Source organism: Pecten maximus, chromosome 11, assembly GCF_902652985.1.
Source record: "Pecten maximus chromosome 11, xPecMax1.1, whole genome shotgun sequence".
Classification (NCBI taxonomy): Eukaryota; Metazoa; Mollusca; class Bivalvia; order Pectinida; family Pectinidae; genus Pecten; species Pecten maximus.
Genome location: NC_047025.1, coordinates 9486347 through 9503301, shown reverse-complemented (window position 1 = coordinate 9503301; position 16955 = coordinate 9486347). Strand labels below are relative to the sequence as shown.

At 32.3% G+C, this 16955-nt stretch overlaps 2 protein-coding genes across 9 annotated transcripts in view; one reads left to right on the top strand and one right to left on the bottom strand.

Annotated features, from left to right (window-relative positions):
- Window positions 1-16955, top strand: part of LOC117337600 (anoctamin-10-like) — a 64268-nt gene that overhangs the window by 3655 nt on the left and 43658 nt on the right. For 2 of the 8 annotated variants that reach the window (XM_033898648.1, XM_033898655.1), the window contains exons 3-5: window positions 12374-12582; window positions 14517-14525; window positions 15536-15556. In XM_033898648.1, the coding sequence (XP_033754539.1) occupies window positions 12382-12582; window positions 14517-14525; window positions 15536-15556 (231 nt within the window). In that variant the 5' untranslated portion in view covers window positions 12374-12381. Of the gene's footprint in view, window positions 1-11453; window positions 11533-11863; window positions 11974-12373; window positions 12583-14516; window positions 14526-15535; window positions 15557-16955 lie in introns of those variants that run through there. The other 6 variants (XM_033898649.1, XM_033898651.1, XM_033898650.1 and 3 more) reach the window with 6 other exon arrangements.
- Window positions 6548-11198, bottom strand: LOC117337601 (carboxypeptidase N subunit 2-like). Its single transcript, XM_033898657.1, has 2 exons — window positions 11051-11198; window positions 6548-9067 (listed from the first exon to the last, which is right to left on the bottom strand). Exon 2 carries the CDS (start codon window positions 9044-9046, stop codon window positions 7214-7216), a length of 1833 nt encoding a protein of 610 aa, XP_033754548.1. The 5' UTR covers window positions 9047-9067; window positions 11051-11198; the 3' UTR covers window positions 6548-7213.

Below are 16955 nucleotides of genomic sequence, written 5' to 3'. Positions count from 1 at the left end.
TGTGTTTGTAAACATCACCGATGAAGTAAATCGGTAACGCTTGTTTTGATTGGTCGAAAATTTCATGCGTGAAGGGTGGTAATTTCGAATCACCGCTAGAGGGCCAGAACTGACGCCTATATCTGCCAAGGGTTCGTGGAGTGTAACGTAATCAGAAGCCTTGGCTAGCAAAGATGGACAAAACCTAGCAACAGGCAGAGTCATGTAGGTGGTAAACCAGTAACTAATCAAAAAGAGTTGAGGGCTCTCATATAGAGAACTTACTATTATCAGAAGAACCAGGAGACAGGGTCACAGAGATGTATAATATGTTTTGTAACCAGTTAGAAGACAATTTTCTGATGCCTTTGCATTTCAATTGTGATATAATGTGAAGTACTGCAAGTCATTCTTGAGAATTCAGGTTTAATGAAAAATTGAAAGCTTTTTTAGTAAAACTTCTTTATTTTCCCATACAAAATGCATATACAAATCTATAACTTTTATTTCACCAATACATGGTGAACATAATGATATGACAGATCAATGGTATGATATATATATATATATATATCAAACAACTGTATGTGTGCAAATTCTACGAAATACACTTGTATGTAAATTTCAATGGGCAGTAACATGATTCATATAGATGTACATGTACCTGATTATATTTCATGCGATGTATTGCTATTGACTACACGCTCTTAAATAAATATCTTCATGAAAATACTGACATTTTAAAACTGTGCATATCATTACCTTAATACCTGGTTATCATTTTCCAGGAGAAAATCATGTTTTCCCCAGATTTATGTATGCTAAAATCAGCAAGACCTTTGACTTATGACCTATACATATATATTTTTTGACCTTTGAAATGTATCTTAATAATATTCAATATGTCTGTCCAGTCCAAATAGACTTGTTAATGTACTGACAGCTTCAAAAACAGTATTATGGTTAGATAGCTAGTATCTACGGTATGTCTGGGGTGTATTTTTACTGTATTTAGCCTGCCTATTAATTGTACAATAGATAACATCTGGAAGCATTTCTGCTGAACTGAATAGATCTGGATGGACATGTTACTAGGCTTGGACTTATATAATTAATTACTGCTGGATTAATACACTTTAGACTCATAACTACATATGTATAAACAAACGATCGCGATAATAAATTATGTAGATATACCAACAGTACAGTACATTTTCAAGGCTATTTATATATATATATATATATCATTGTGAGTTTATAACACTTATTGTTTTCCGATCTTAAGGTATGCATAGATGTATTGTTTCCAGTTTATATCAAATTATTTATGATTTACATCAATAAAAAACAAACCACATTATTATATATGCATGTACCCGTTTTACATGATAACCCATTGAACTTCCCACAACTTTTAGTTGTTTTACATCAAACCCGGCTGATATCATCTATTTATCGCCATGTATGTATCATTATTATATATGCGTATGCATTAACAAATTTAAAAATAAATTTGCATATTTCTGATCATGGTCTGCTGAATGTTTTAATCAAGATACGAGACATTTAACAAACAATAGGCATGTTGTCAATGAGCACATCTTTAACAATTGTATATAACATAATCTAGAATAATGAAAAATATCTTGATGCACCAAACCTCATTGAGTTTTTTATGCAATTTGATAGCTACAAATTAAATACACTGAAAAAACTAAAATGGCATAAATTGATAATACTTGAATTGATGCACATGTAAAGTAGAGGACAACACACATTCTCTTGAGTATTATAACAGCAGGCTTACAACAAAAACATACAAAGTCTACGTCAACAAATGCAGGACAATCGGCAGGCATCCCATCTTAAAAGTTTTTATTTCAGAACACTAGGTATTAAAAAAAAAAAAAAATGGTTGCAGTTTAAATACATTCAGTTTTTCATTGTTATTTTTTTTGCAAATTTCTCCCTTAATCATGTTTCCAAAGTAACTCTTTTTGAATTTTTTTTCTGTCCTCATCAAAGGAAGATGAACAGTAGAACTTTTACATGAATGGTTTTTAATAGCAAGTCATAGAAATGTCTGAAGAAATGGTAGAAGCCCATCATCAGGCTCCTATATATTTAACAGCTGGCATGGGGTGAAAGGGAAATATGTGCAACTGCACCAAAATACAACATACATTGTAATTACAAATTTCTTATAAATATACATGTAAATTGTATTTAAATTTTGTGATCGGAATACCCATTTTAATTAATTTACACCATAAATTTATTTGATTGAATTGATAAAAAAAGAAAACAGTCGAAAAATTTTGTTTTTCCACTAAAAATGTAAGGGAGATAATTGTATTTTAAATCAGGTATTACACATGTATACAAAAGCATTTCATTCAAATGTTCTATAAATATTTAAATCTATTTTTATCATGATAATCTTCTATATACATGTATAACTAAATATTAGTTCCGTTTCCAGATTAGGTATTGGATGAAAAAAAACCCACCACTTTACAATTTAATTATTATGATCAGTAATCTAAAAAAAAGTACATGTATTTATCAAAATATCTTCAAGAACAGTTGTTCATAATCTCCAAGTCCTTGTTAGATACAAACTGTATCTTTTGAAAATAAACTGGACAAGAAACAAAAGAAAAAGACCCCTTTTTACATCATGAATAATTTGGTATTTTTTTTAAAGAATTAAACATAAAGTTTAATATTTTTACAATGTAAGATCATCTAAAATAAGTGAATTCCAATTATCAATTTTAGATATTTAGTTATATATCTTTGTTTTCATGTTACATCAATATAATCTATGTTAAAATATAGTAGAGTGATTTTTACAAGGAGCGACATATCTGACACAATATAATTATATATAAGCAACCCATCACACTTTACGCTACTTCCCTTATACCCTTTCTGATTCAAGCATCCAATTTTCTTATGATTAAATCATGGCCCTAAACGACTTCAGCTAGCAATGCACCATTAAATAATTAGAAAAAAAAATAAAAAAATCCAAGCATCTATTAATCTACGAATGTCCCATCTCAAAATCAGAATCTATGAATTTAGTTTTAATTTTTTTTTTATTTTGAAGCTGTAACAAATTGGAAATGGTTTTATTTTCTACTTATATTACCATATCTTATATCTCAGCCTCTATTCTTAGATGATACCGAGATTAGATTAATATCACTATATCACAGCAACATATACCGTATAGCCATCTCATAGTGGTTGATAAATTATTATGTCAGAAGAAAATAAAATTAAGTTTCAACCCAACCACATGTTTGTATTAAAATTCTTACTAAATCTATATAATGCTATTAAATAAAGGTTAAGCTATAAGTTACACTAATCAACATGAAAATTATTTCATACAAAATTTCGTTTTTGACATATATGAATTTTTTTTTATAGAAAATTAAAAGTGATTTATATAGAAATAGTCATGAAGATATTTTTAGCAAAACCATTTCAAGGTAAGAGTAAAAGTTAATGAAATAAAGTTTGGTGTATGATATTTGTTTTAAAATTTAATTGGAAATTTTCAAAATTTGCTTAGGCTATGTGTTTTGTCTTTGGTCATTCTGAGAAAAAAAGGTTAAAATTTACGAAAATGGAATCAATGTGATGCAGAAATGTTAAATTGTGACACTCTAAATAAATCATACAAATTACTTTAGTTATGATACTAATTAAGATGGAAGAAATGATTTTCAGCTGTAAAATCGTCACTGAAATTAAAGTTCCACCTTTCAACCTTCAAAAGGAAAATATTTTTTTTATGAATAGATATGAAATGCATGATAGATATGAAACAAGGCACAAGAAATTTCATTTTGAAGTATATATATATATACATGTATAGCTTTTACTGATTCCTCTCTTAAATCAATAACAACCATATATACCGGTATAGCATTTGATATCTATGTGAATGAAATCTTTGTAATATAATGGAATTGAAACTTCATATCCATATTTTGCAACCGAATATTGAAATCAAGTAAGTTTAATGCTATATATATATAGCTGCCAATACAATTCAAGTTTGCATACCATAATTATCTAGCAATAGGTCTAGGGAGCCAATCTATAAAATATATCTAAATGTAAAATAGTGAACTTATTGTGTGAATTGCAGACATGATGAAGATTTGTGGGCTCTTTTATATTATTGCCAGGTATACGTATCGGTTCATTAATACTTGATAATGTTAGTGTCTATACCCAAAATGAAATGGTGCTTGAAATGAAACAATTTTCATATATTAATCAACCTATTTATGAAAACGATTCAAATTGTTATTTTTCAAAATCAAATTTGATATCAATAATCTTAATCTAGAAGCTTGAAGCAGTTGTTTTTAGAGCAATGTTTATCGACCAACAAGCATTTCAGCACAGGGACTTGTATAAACCTAATTCCCAAAGATTCACAATTGCAAAGATATGACATGGTCAGTGTATGTGTATTGTGATGCTTATAATACACATATATATTGATATAGATAGTGGAGTTTTAAGCAAAGTCCCTGTGCTCTGTGAATGAAAGAGGATTACAAAAATTGCAAAAAATGAAACCAAAACAATGCATTCTTGAGGAACAGTACTGTGCAGCAAAAATACATCATGTACATTCTATATATCTGCTAACCAAATATTATCATGGAATATATATGTACATGAAAAAATCAAAGTTGAAAGGAATATTTAAAATAATTTCAGATAAAATGACTTATTTATTAGAAAGTTCATGATTTTTTTTCTTATAAAAACCTGACAGGTATACATATATACATTGTGGGTTTTTTCTTACAAGTACCCTTATGACCTGCACTGGCCTTGCACATATATGAGCCCTGTTATATAATTGACTTTAATAAGAAATATATCTTCCTGTTAAGATACATGTACATTTATGTAAGTATATTGCTCAAAACCTAATTGTTATGGACACTTATTATTTTTTTTTAGATTTTCAAAATCCTGCATAGAACATACCCAGATTCATCAATATTTCTTGCTAGATTAGGGAAATGAATTAATATAAAAATATATATGTATCAGATATTCCATGGCAAGCTTATAAATGACAATGGCATACAGAATTTAAGGAAAGTCCCTTAAACTAAATTAATTGCTTTATATATTTCCAATGGAAAATTTTAAGCTAAGGAATGTTGAAACCAGATCGAGGACAACTAGTATAATTAGCAGAAAACACAAGAATTTTAGAAACCTGTCTGATCTGAATTTCTGAACGCAAATTTTCATTTTCACATTTATGTTACAAAATATCTTACCAGGTGTTATGTCCTGAGATATGGACACTACAGTATGTTTATCAAGGCACTGATTTCAGTAAGGCTATATATTAGGGACTTGGAACAACATATCTACAAAAGTACTAATTATATAATATAAATATTTTGTAGTGCAGACCAGTGTGCTATAGCATTGTCTATTATAGACAATTTTATTACTTATGTCCCAATATATCATCAATTTCCACTTAACTGTTTCAAGATAATATGAAAAGTGTCTAAGAATTGTTTTGCATGATTACCTTATTAAAGATATTTTTGAACATTTGTAAAACACAAACTAATTTGATACAATTTTTATCACTTAACACTGAACACTTACATTTTAACAGGTTTTAAAGTTAAAACGTAGAGGACAAATCAAACCAAACTGAGGGAGCCATTTTGCGCCATTTTCTATTGATGACGTAACGTCATTGTCCAATTATATTAGTCTAATTGATTTCTGACTGGCACAGCCATTGATAACGCTCCATGTTATCACTATATATATAGTAACAATGCAAAATTATGACAAAGGTGTATTCAGTCATATGAAAAATATTAATACCATATTTATCCTACAATAAACCCAGGAGATTAACAACTATTAAATGAGAGGATTTATAGGCTTTTTGCAAGATATACAATGTATAATGAAATCACAAAATTGAATATATAATTGTTGCATTCTTCTAAACTGCAATGGCTTAAGCTTATTCTTTGGAACTTGAAATTCTGACAATAAATTCCGATACTTAAATACTTTTAAGATTTGCAAAAAAAAAATTAAAGTAATAACTCTTTTATTTTATATATATATATCTCAACTTCATGTCTAAACTTCAAATGCCGGTGGCTTATTATCAAGGCTGGGTGTTTTATTTGATAAATACGGTAAACATATATAACCTACTTCAGCAATGTTTTTTGCTTCCTTATATTATATAATTGTATCCCTGCAGTCATAATATAATATGCACAAAATTTTAGTTACTGGCAATAATATCTATACAACTTTGATGTACAAAAATTTATAAATATACATATATATAGTGAGTTTAGTGACCACTTTCCCTGATAGCAGCTAGCTCTTGGGCCATGTGGTAATTATATTTTCGATTCTTCTAGCTAGGTTAGTACACCCTTTATGTGATTAGTTATGTTACATCATAAAAATCTTTATTCCTACATGGGGGATTTTTTTTTTTTTGGGGGGGGGGGGGGGGGGGATTTGAAAACATTTACTGACTTTTAACTTCTTGTCAGTATTGGAAGGAAATGTTTATTCAAAAGATCAACTTGGGAATTTAAAGTAAATAACTTTTGTTAGTGTAAGTAGGACATGTGGAATTAAGTCTTGTTTACATTGTGGCCTTCACAAGCCCTACAGTGAAACACATTTGCATCAAATGGCAAGAGTACAGGTATATGTGTGTACGACACATGTGCATAGTACTAATCATGTGTAAATATAAAAAGTAAACTTATCAATGTGACAATTTTAATGTTCTTACTTAATTTTTAAAAATATTTCAGAAATTTTAAGAAATTCATGTCAGCTGAATTCAGCTCAACATGTTACAAATGTAATGAAAAATATATACTCAATTAAATTTTAACGAAATAATGTAAATGGACTCTAGCTCTCTTTTGTGAGCAGCTATAGCTAACTTTTAACGAAAACAGTATTGTAGATAGCAGCAATTGTGTATAAATTACATTTTTGATTTTATGTTAAGATATATTTTTACATTTTAAATCTAGCATCGGAAAGAAATGAATCTGCTGAGAAAATGTTACACAAAATGTAAAATAAAAATAAAATTCACAGAGTGAACAGTGATTGTGCCAGATGCTGGTTTATGTAAATGTGTAAATATTGCATTCAAGAAGTTTTGGTGTCATACAGTCGACTCATATCCTATAGGGCCATTAAACACACTATTTACACTATGAATAGAGGGACAGGATTCGTTAAAATCAAACTCCTTGTGTGACAGCGATGGAGTCCCGCGGTAGGATGCAACACTAGTTGGCTGGTTCTCCATTGACCGGAAATAGCGCTTCACTACGAAATCTTTGTCCGATTCATTCAAAGAGCCCATGTCCACATCCTTGAATGGAGTGGTAGACTTTTCGCGATCTTCCTTGTGGCTGCTAGCATTCGAATTTGTTGTGCATATGACAGGCAAAGGACGGCCATGACGATGACGGCAAATACACACAACCAGAATTCCGAATAAAATGACCACGACCATACTTCCAAGAGCGAGGCCAATGATAGTTCCCACGGACATGTTTTCTTGGTCTCCTGACTCCTGACATACCTGGATATCCTCCTCAGACAGGGTGGATATTTGTAAGTTTCTGACACCGGAAGGTGATTCACACATTGGAGTCTTACAGTTGCTAAGCATAGCTATATTTTGTCCAGTGGGACACACTAGAATTCCATGAACAAAACCCTGTAACCAGTTCCATAAAGGTCTGATGTGACAGTCACAATGCCACTGGTTGCCATAGAGACCGAGCTCTTGAAGGTTTTCAAATTTACTTACCGCTGCATTAGGTATATACTGTAAAGAATTCATGGATAGATCTAAACTTCGCAAACTCTGTAAAGACTGGAACTGTAAGTCTTCGAGCTTTGTTAGTGAACATGTACTAAGGTTCAGATATATCAGTCTATATAGACCGTCGAATACATGAAGTGGTATGGATTGTAATGGATTCTTTGACAGAACCAACCTCTCCAACTGAGGTGCCAGAGAGGCCAATGCATTTTCTTCAATGGAAGTTACTGAGTTGGATGATAAGTACAAATTACGTATATTACACTCGGAAAACGATGCATGAGATAGCAGACTGATTCTATTACGAGATAAATCTAGAGTATTTAGGTTCAATCGTGAGAACTGATGCCTGACAAGGACAGATATTTGGTTGCCGTCGGCGATGAAGTGCTGCAGTGTTGATGGGATATGCTGAAAGGTATCAGTGGAAGGCAACTGATATATGAGATTGTCACCAATATCTAAGGTCTGTAAGATGCGAATGATATTGAACAGGTCAGATGCCAATGAATGTAAACCACAGCTTCGTATCTTGAGTGTGCGGAGATTTCTTAGGCCCTGAAATGTGTGACCATGAACTGTTTGTAATTTGTTTGAATCCAGTTTAAGAAAGTTAAGTATCACCTGAGCATTGAAGGCACCGTTCTGGATACTAGTTATTGAATTGAAGCTCAAGTCCAAGTGCTGAAGCTGGATCAAGGGAGTGAACTCATCCTCAATTTGTTGCAAATCATTGGAAGAAAGATCCAGTGTTGCTAGTTGGTTGAGTCCAGCAAAAGCATTCTTAGTAATGGACCTGATACTATTTTGGGTGAGGTTAAGGTTGTTCAGGTTGGTGAACTTTGAAAATGTATTATCGTTGATACTCTGTATTCTGCTGTCCTGTATAAGAAGACTGGTGACACTCTTTATGTTGCCTCCGTCGAAGGTGGTCTGCGACAAACTTGATGCACCTTGAGCTGAAAGAATCTCCAAACGTTTTGTGTTTTCTGGAAGGCCTGAGATCACGGAACTGATAGCTTTATTTCGACAGCGAACAGTTGTCCCATAGTTATTCTGGAAACAATTACAAGACACTGGACACGAAAGAGCAATGCCTGTCCAGCATACTGAAATCACCACCGCAACCAGCAGAGAACTTCTTAGGATTCCCAGTGCCATCCTGGCAAGGGATTGAGGAAACTGAAAATAAAACAATAAAAATCTGAATTGCACAGTTCTTCATATTCACATGAGCAGGTCCCCATGCATAGAGTTATTTGAAAATTTACTCGGCTGGGGGGGCCATCACCATCGATTGAATATTACAGAGAGCTGTACATGTCATACATATCCCTTTCATATAAATTTATCTGAATATTTAATTACAAAATGTATTTGGTCATGATCCATTTATGTGAATATGCAGAAATTAAAGTTAGTGCACCACAATTGAATCAATATCTGTAAACTTGTTAATTATCATTTGGTCAAAACAGATATTTCACCTGAAGTGAATATGAGTTTAATATAGGCAAATGCAAACACTTTTTAACCGATTTTGATCGTTATTATTCAGTAATCCTGGTTTTGGATACATGTACAACACCAAGACAAAAAGTGTATTTGCTGTCATATGGCAAGATACCTTCAAAGTCTAAGGGTGCTGTTACCTATAAAGTTATAATTAATGATCGATGAAGATGAGGAGGAGGAGATTTGATGATGATGAGGAGGAGGAGGAGATGATTTGATGAGAAGGAGATTATTTGATGATGATATGATGATTTGAGGAGGAGGAGGAGATGATTTGATGATGATGATGAGATGATGATGAGGAGGAGAAGGAGGAGGAGGAGGAGATTTAATGATGATGATGAGGAGGAGATGATTTGATGATAAGGAGGAGAATAGGATTTTTGATATATCAATTAAATGTTCATAAAACATTTATCCATGAAAAAAAGAAAATATTACAAAATATATATATATAATTCTCTATATTAGCCTTCTTTGAAATGTGTCATATAAAGAACATCAACTTATAATATTCATCACTCTTATTGGAAAATGGGCAAGGGATCTTGCTGTGGGAGGAAGCCGGAATACCTGGGGAAAACCCACATGGTCTGGCAGATGTCCCCATATACCTTTTCACATGTGATTGGGGAATTGAACCATATGTCCTCCAAGTTGAAAGGTGTTACCATATTGTACCACCCAACCACCAATATTACAATTACAGCATTGAAGACTATATACATTACACGGCACCTTGCAATTTAATTTTCATGCATGTACACATCTTCATCTGTGGATTATTAAAAAAGAATATTTTTAATTTTCTTGTAAAATACTTGTACATCTGATCAGTATCCTGTTAATTTAATGTTGCATTATATCACTATAATACATTAGGCCTAATTAAGTTATTGAAGATTTCTATCATATATATTCAATGATGGACTCAAGGTGTTCTCGTTAATCAGGGATGTACAAGGTATCATATCAAACTTTATGTGTCCAGATCAATACAATCAGGAGACGGGGCAGGGAGTCTGAAATTGGGCAACTCCTGACTAAATAAGGAAAGTTCGCAAGTATATTATTATATGTCCCTGGCATATTTATACTGACTCGAAATCATCTTATAACCCCATGCAGGCTCCAACCCTCCAACCACATAACTGATAAAATTTTATGATCTGGGGGTCAGACCCTGTTAATTATAATTTCATTCTGGGTCATATAGGAAATTGTCAAGCCCCTATGAAGAAACTCTTTATATGTGTAATGTTTTAACTATAAACTGGTATATTAATGAATAATGTATAAAATTCTGACCATGAAGGAAAATTAATACAAATTTTAGATATATTTAAAAAGTAAATACCGGTAAGTCTGGAGGTCTGTTATTTTGCATATATATACATGTATACAGTACATATATATAAGTTACAGCTACCGATAAAATTGCATACCTGTCTTTTCCACCTGTATTCAACAGAGATTTCTTCTCTGCTCATCTATGCTAATTAATCGGCTTTATCATATAAGTACCTAATATCCCACAACTGATTTTTCGTTTCCGTATCGGTTCTCCGAGCCTTGTTTACAAAATGAATCACGGCTGTTGCCCAGCTAATTGATTAAGGGCACTGCTTCGTTTTCTGTCGCATATCTTACCTGTATTAAGTTATCGTTAACATTGAGTTTTGGTGGAGATCAAGGACGATAGAAGGATCCAATCCATACTTTTTACTATATTTTGCAACAGACGACGCTCACGAACAGTCGGCCATCTTTATTTGGGCACACCTGTCCTGTAGGGCTTTACCTGTGTTAATCGCGACGTTTGAAGGTTACTCATCGGCAAGGGGCGTCAGATTCACCTGTCGGAATTTTATGAACATCAGTTGTTTTTATTTTTAAGTAATAAAATGATGACTTAAATTTTAAAAGTATATAGGTAAATTTCATTAATCAAACTTTATTCAGAATAGCAGACTATATAGACGAATCAAAGTAATTATTACCGTCAGATATCCTGACCACCCCTCGTTTTGGACGAGTCTATTGCAATGAAAATAATGACACCTCTCTTTCGACGGGAGGACATAGCCTACAGAAGACGGAAGAGGGGGCCCAAGTGACACCGTGTATTTGCCGTAAAAATCCTTTTTGTATGTGCAGCAAGCAATCGTTTTAATATTGTAACTGCGACTTGTGTGCACACATGCAGCATGGCACGTTGTTAGAAGTTATTTTTAACAGAACTTTACATTCAGTGGAATGTCAAGAATTTTATTCATGATAAATTCATTATTTACAAGACACTTTTTACGTTCGGTATACGTGTCATCAATAACATAATTATTTGTTACATATAAATCCATTTAAGAATGCTGAATACTTAAATAGCAATATATAGCATAAATAACACATATACCGAAGTTGAAAATTAATTGAAAAAAAATGGGTTTTTTTTTATCAAATATTGAATAATAATTTAATTAGTTGGAGAGGTGTTTTTTTTCAGAAAGTAGGTGATGTTTTTATAAAGGAATCAGTTAATTAAACTCTTTGTGGTCCTAATTGATAATTAAAAGGTATGGATGAGTTCCAATTTCTAAAAGTTTGCAGTAAATATTAATTGCTTAGATACATATTTTTTTTTATCTGTATTATCATCACGGATATTAATTTGATAAGTTATTAATGTTTTGTTTGCAATTTCAAAAATGTTTGTTCTTCATTCGAAAGACAACAAAAAAGATTTGCCTGAAGCAGAAACTAACATCAATGCTTCATTGCAACTAAAGCTGCAGGGGCCAAATACACTTATATAGTCTTGCTCAAGTCTAAAAAAAGAAATTATACAGGTTAATGCTATTTCATCGCAGCACCATGGTAAAAAACATGTATAATTAATTAGAGTCATTATGATTGAACCGTTTGATATATATAGAGGACATATTAAATTTTGTTTTTTTTCTTCATTTTTAAAAGTTATAACCATGGAAACGGAAAACGGAGGATCCGGTTATGTGGAAGTCATGCAGAAATCTGAACGTCCTTTCACCCCACTTGTAATCATCGAGTTCACAGTAGGCACAAAACAGGCAGCCATTGAATGGATTGTTGGTAAAATTCAGAAGTCCAAGGCTGCAGGAGGTGCCGATTTGGACGTCAATGCTGTGGTAATGCACCACAAACAGGTGGGGATATGTTTTATTTTTATCTGATCACTGATTGATATACAAATTTTTTAACACAAATGTCCATGTTATATTTTAATTACACTGAATATGTTTTATTTTTATACGAATGTAAAGCAGGCTCTTGATGTTATTGGTTTACTATAGATGTAATTTTCAATGACTGGATTTATAATAATATTTTTCACTCATTTTTGAGGGAGAAAAAAAAAAGAAAAAAATTCTTAAAATGACTACTACAGTGTTTTATAATTTCCACAAAATATTTTAATAATTTTTGTCTGAATTTTATTGCATTTGCATGTAGAACCTCTTTACAATATCATTTTAAAATGTTTATTATGTCAATAGGTGCCTCTGAAGTAACACATTTTAAACAATCGAACAGATCTTTCATTTGAATGATTTGCATCACCCTAGCACAATACATGCAGCTGCTTTCTACAGAATTGTCTAGAGCTTAGAATTTCTTGTTTAGTTCTATTTAGGAAACCAATGAATTTTGGTTACTGATATACGTAATTATGTCTACTCCTTCGGATTAAGAGAAACAAATTATTTTGATTTTTGTTTTTGTCGTTCTAAAATAGTCCTTTTCAAGGCATATAACTAACAGCTAAAGATATTTTGATAATCGAAAACTTACATCAAGCATATAGAACGCATCACCACAGACACAGCATGTTTTGTCAATATCTACGTTGATGTTTTAAACTGGTTTTTTCTCAGATTGTCATGGACTCTTAATGAAATTTATTATTTTGCAGACAGGATGAAATTAAAAATAAAATAAAAAAAATTGTAATTTCGGTGATAATATAAAATAAACACCACAATTTTTTATGTATGCAATTAAAAATAACAAGGGAGATAATTATCAATCAAGGTGAGAAAAATATCAAATTTCTGTGATGTTTGATTAATTTGTGCTGAAAATAGCATTGTCTTCAAAACTTGTGTGGGTATAGACTCCATTAATAGAGAAAGGATGACGGGTATGGTTTGAAAGATATACTCTCTACAGCTAGAAAATATATCTATAGATACAACCTTGCCTTGTCATTCAATGCAACAGCTGTGGAACATTCTTAAACTAAATGTTTTATCTGATTACTAGGTTCGTGTTTAGCTGATATTTAAACCTATCTGTATATTGTGTAATAATACAAATACATGTTGATTTATAATTGAAGTAGCATATGTTTGCCATTGGAGCTCAACATACTGTATTTGTTCGTTTTTGATATGTTGATTAAGATTTTTATTTGGCAACATGTAAAATATGAAAAATCATGTCTCGTATAAGCTAACCCGTTTCAAATGTACTTTAGTGAAAAAAACTGACAGATACTATTTTGATCATTTCTTGTAATAAGCTAGATAAGCTCATCTCCTACTATTTGTCTTTTATGTGTTACTCCCTATTTATATAAGGGGCCATGATAGCTCAGTCAGTAAGGGCACTGGCCACGTAACCTGTTAGTGCTTTTTCTAGATGTTTTTTTTTTTAAGTGGCCACGATAACACAGGTGGTTAGAGCGTCGGCCACGTAAGCTCAATAGAAGAACCGAGGTGTGTGGATCAATGCTCCCTACCTGTATCAGTCTGTGTTTCTCAGGAAGCTGAGAAATGGGCCGGTTTGTGCTGTTGTGGTTATTTTCTTGGGCAAGACACTTTACCCTGATTGCTCTGAATGGCATATGATCGGCCTTCCATATGTTGTTCAGTGAGGTAGTCACCAACTACTACAAGGAGACTCCCATCTCAAAATGACCCTGACTGTTCATGGGGCGATTTTTAACCAGCAATCAAACAAACAATTATGTGTAGTCCCTGTGGGCTTATTACAGGGTAATTCAATATTTATGGTACAGGATAAATGAAATAAGCCAAGTATTTTGTCGATCCTATAGAAATTTTGTTCGTTTTTACAGGGTATCACTGTAAGTATAGCGTCTGCATGACACGCCTTGTTGTCATAGTTACGTCGGAAGCCACGCCTGGTTGTTGGTTGCACCGACAGCCTGCTGAACTTTAATCTGCACATATATCTACCTATGTAGATCGTTGTGTACCTGCCTGCCTTAAAGGTTCATTTGTATAATATCCATGTATATTAACGTTTTTTCCTCAATACCCCTATATATAATTGTTATACAATAACTGCATCAAAATGTTAATTTATCTGAACTCGGTGCTACATATTAACTGATTTTTCCCCCCTTTTGTCATTTTGCTTTAAGTTCAATCATTATGTAAGTAAAATATCATGTTTTAGTTGATTTTGAAGTGTGTGATGTGGTTTAAATAGGAAATCTGCCTGGGTTTCAAAAGACATCTCATTAGAGTTTGTGGTCTTGATGATGTTCTTTAATACCAGCAATAATTTGGATGTGTTTGTGGGTGTAGGTTTATGTACACTAAATGTGAACAGCATGGACTAAATTCATTATTCTGATTTCATCTTCATCATTGATTTTGATACACTTTATCTGTAAAAATCACTTGATGAATTACCATGATCCAGCGGTTTAAATATTTGCTGGGTAATATACATCATACCTCTTATTGCCATGTTAGTAAAGATACCTGTTAAGTGACAAATATGTGTCCTAGCTACTTCCATTAGAAGAAATACAAGTCTGAAAATTTACTCTTATTTGTTTTTTTTGCCATTCTTTCGATATATCACGATCCATATCATATACCTTGTATAAAAGAATTTTGTACATGTACTTTCAAATTGTTGTACAGGATTTATTTAATATGTTTTTGCAAATAAATTTCAATTGTATTATAAATAAGACTTTATGACTTGAACATCTGGATTAAAGAAAACAAATAAAGTCATGCATGATTCATGTTTGTCCTGCATGCAATGGTACTAATGTACCTCTAAGAGTTTAGCTAACCATGATTTACCTAATGCTTAACAAACCCCTAATTTACACAGGTCGATCCCAGCGGGAAAGGGGTATGTATTCCGGAAGGAAGTTTTAACCTTCAACATTTATAAACCTAAATCTTTGAATAGTGTAACTGTATAATCTTTATAGATACAAATGCAATATTTCTGATCACAGCTGAATTTAGTTTTGGAAGAGATGTTAGGAACATTCCAAGCCCCTGTGTTTCCTAATAAGACCGTTATGGAATCAGTATGCTATGTACGTGTTAAAAGTCATGTATACACAATTGAGATGATGGGGATCTTGGTACAAATTCTCAAACCCAAAGTTTATATCGTAATACACTGAATTGTAATCATGTGTATTATAAGTTTTTGGCAATCAAGGCTTGAAGTTTCTGTTCCACACTACCAATGTGATTTGAAAGGTTCATGGTGGGATTATATATATACCATATTTGCTGCAATTTGTGCCAAGCTTTAAATTTTTTAATAACTAATCAAGTAACGTGCTTTTATACATTGAGACAATCATTATATAATTTATATAAGCTAAAAACAAGTGTCTGAAGTTGCTGTGTTTTGGTAATCTTTAACTGTTATTTATGATGCCTGTTGTGGTGTTAACTGACCACTTTCATAGTCTTTAGTGATAGTTTTTAAGCCTTAATATTTTTGTAGTTTATGATGTAAGTCTGTATAAGTGAAAATCAAACAGATCCAGAAAGGGTTTGTGAATGGAGACTCGTTAGTGTATCGTTTATGGAATTTCCAGTATAAGGTGCTGTTGAAGAGGGGGTTTAAAATGGAAGGACCTGTACTGAAAAACATTAATAAACATGAAATATGATTTTAATTTTCATGGGCAATGGTCAAGATTTATATTGAAAGCTAGAACATTCAGTTATCGGAAAAATTTACTCGTGTGATCATGTGAAATATTTTTCATAAAAAAAAACCCCAAAATAATCCAAGTGCAATGTTATTGTGATGATCAGGAAATATTGTTATTTGATGTAAAACTTTACCATGCATTTAAGACAGTATATGGTAATTATATTAATATGCCTGTGCTATAACATTTTCCCACTAGGTGGCACTGATTGTCTTGCGGAGCACACTATTAACTGTTCATGAGGTGGCAGAAAAACTGTATGAATGCTGTCTGTCAATTCTGTTTGTCTGTACCGAACTCAGATTCCTTGTGGTGACAGTGCTCTATTTAAATATTTCTGTGGTAAAGATATTTACGAGGTATTTTTCCACTAAGTGGCAGCTCTTTATGTTGATAATAACTTTCGCCCACTAGGTAGCACCACTTTATATTGGTAATACCTTGTACAATGTTTGCCTGCTAGGTGGCAGCACTTTTATGTTGATACTACCTTTTACAACATTTGCCTGCTAGGTGGCAGCACTTTTTATTGGTATCTAACCTTGTGTAATGTTTGCCCACTAGGTGGCA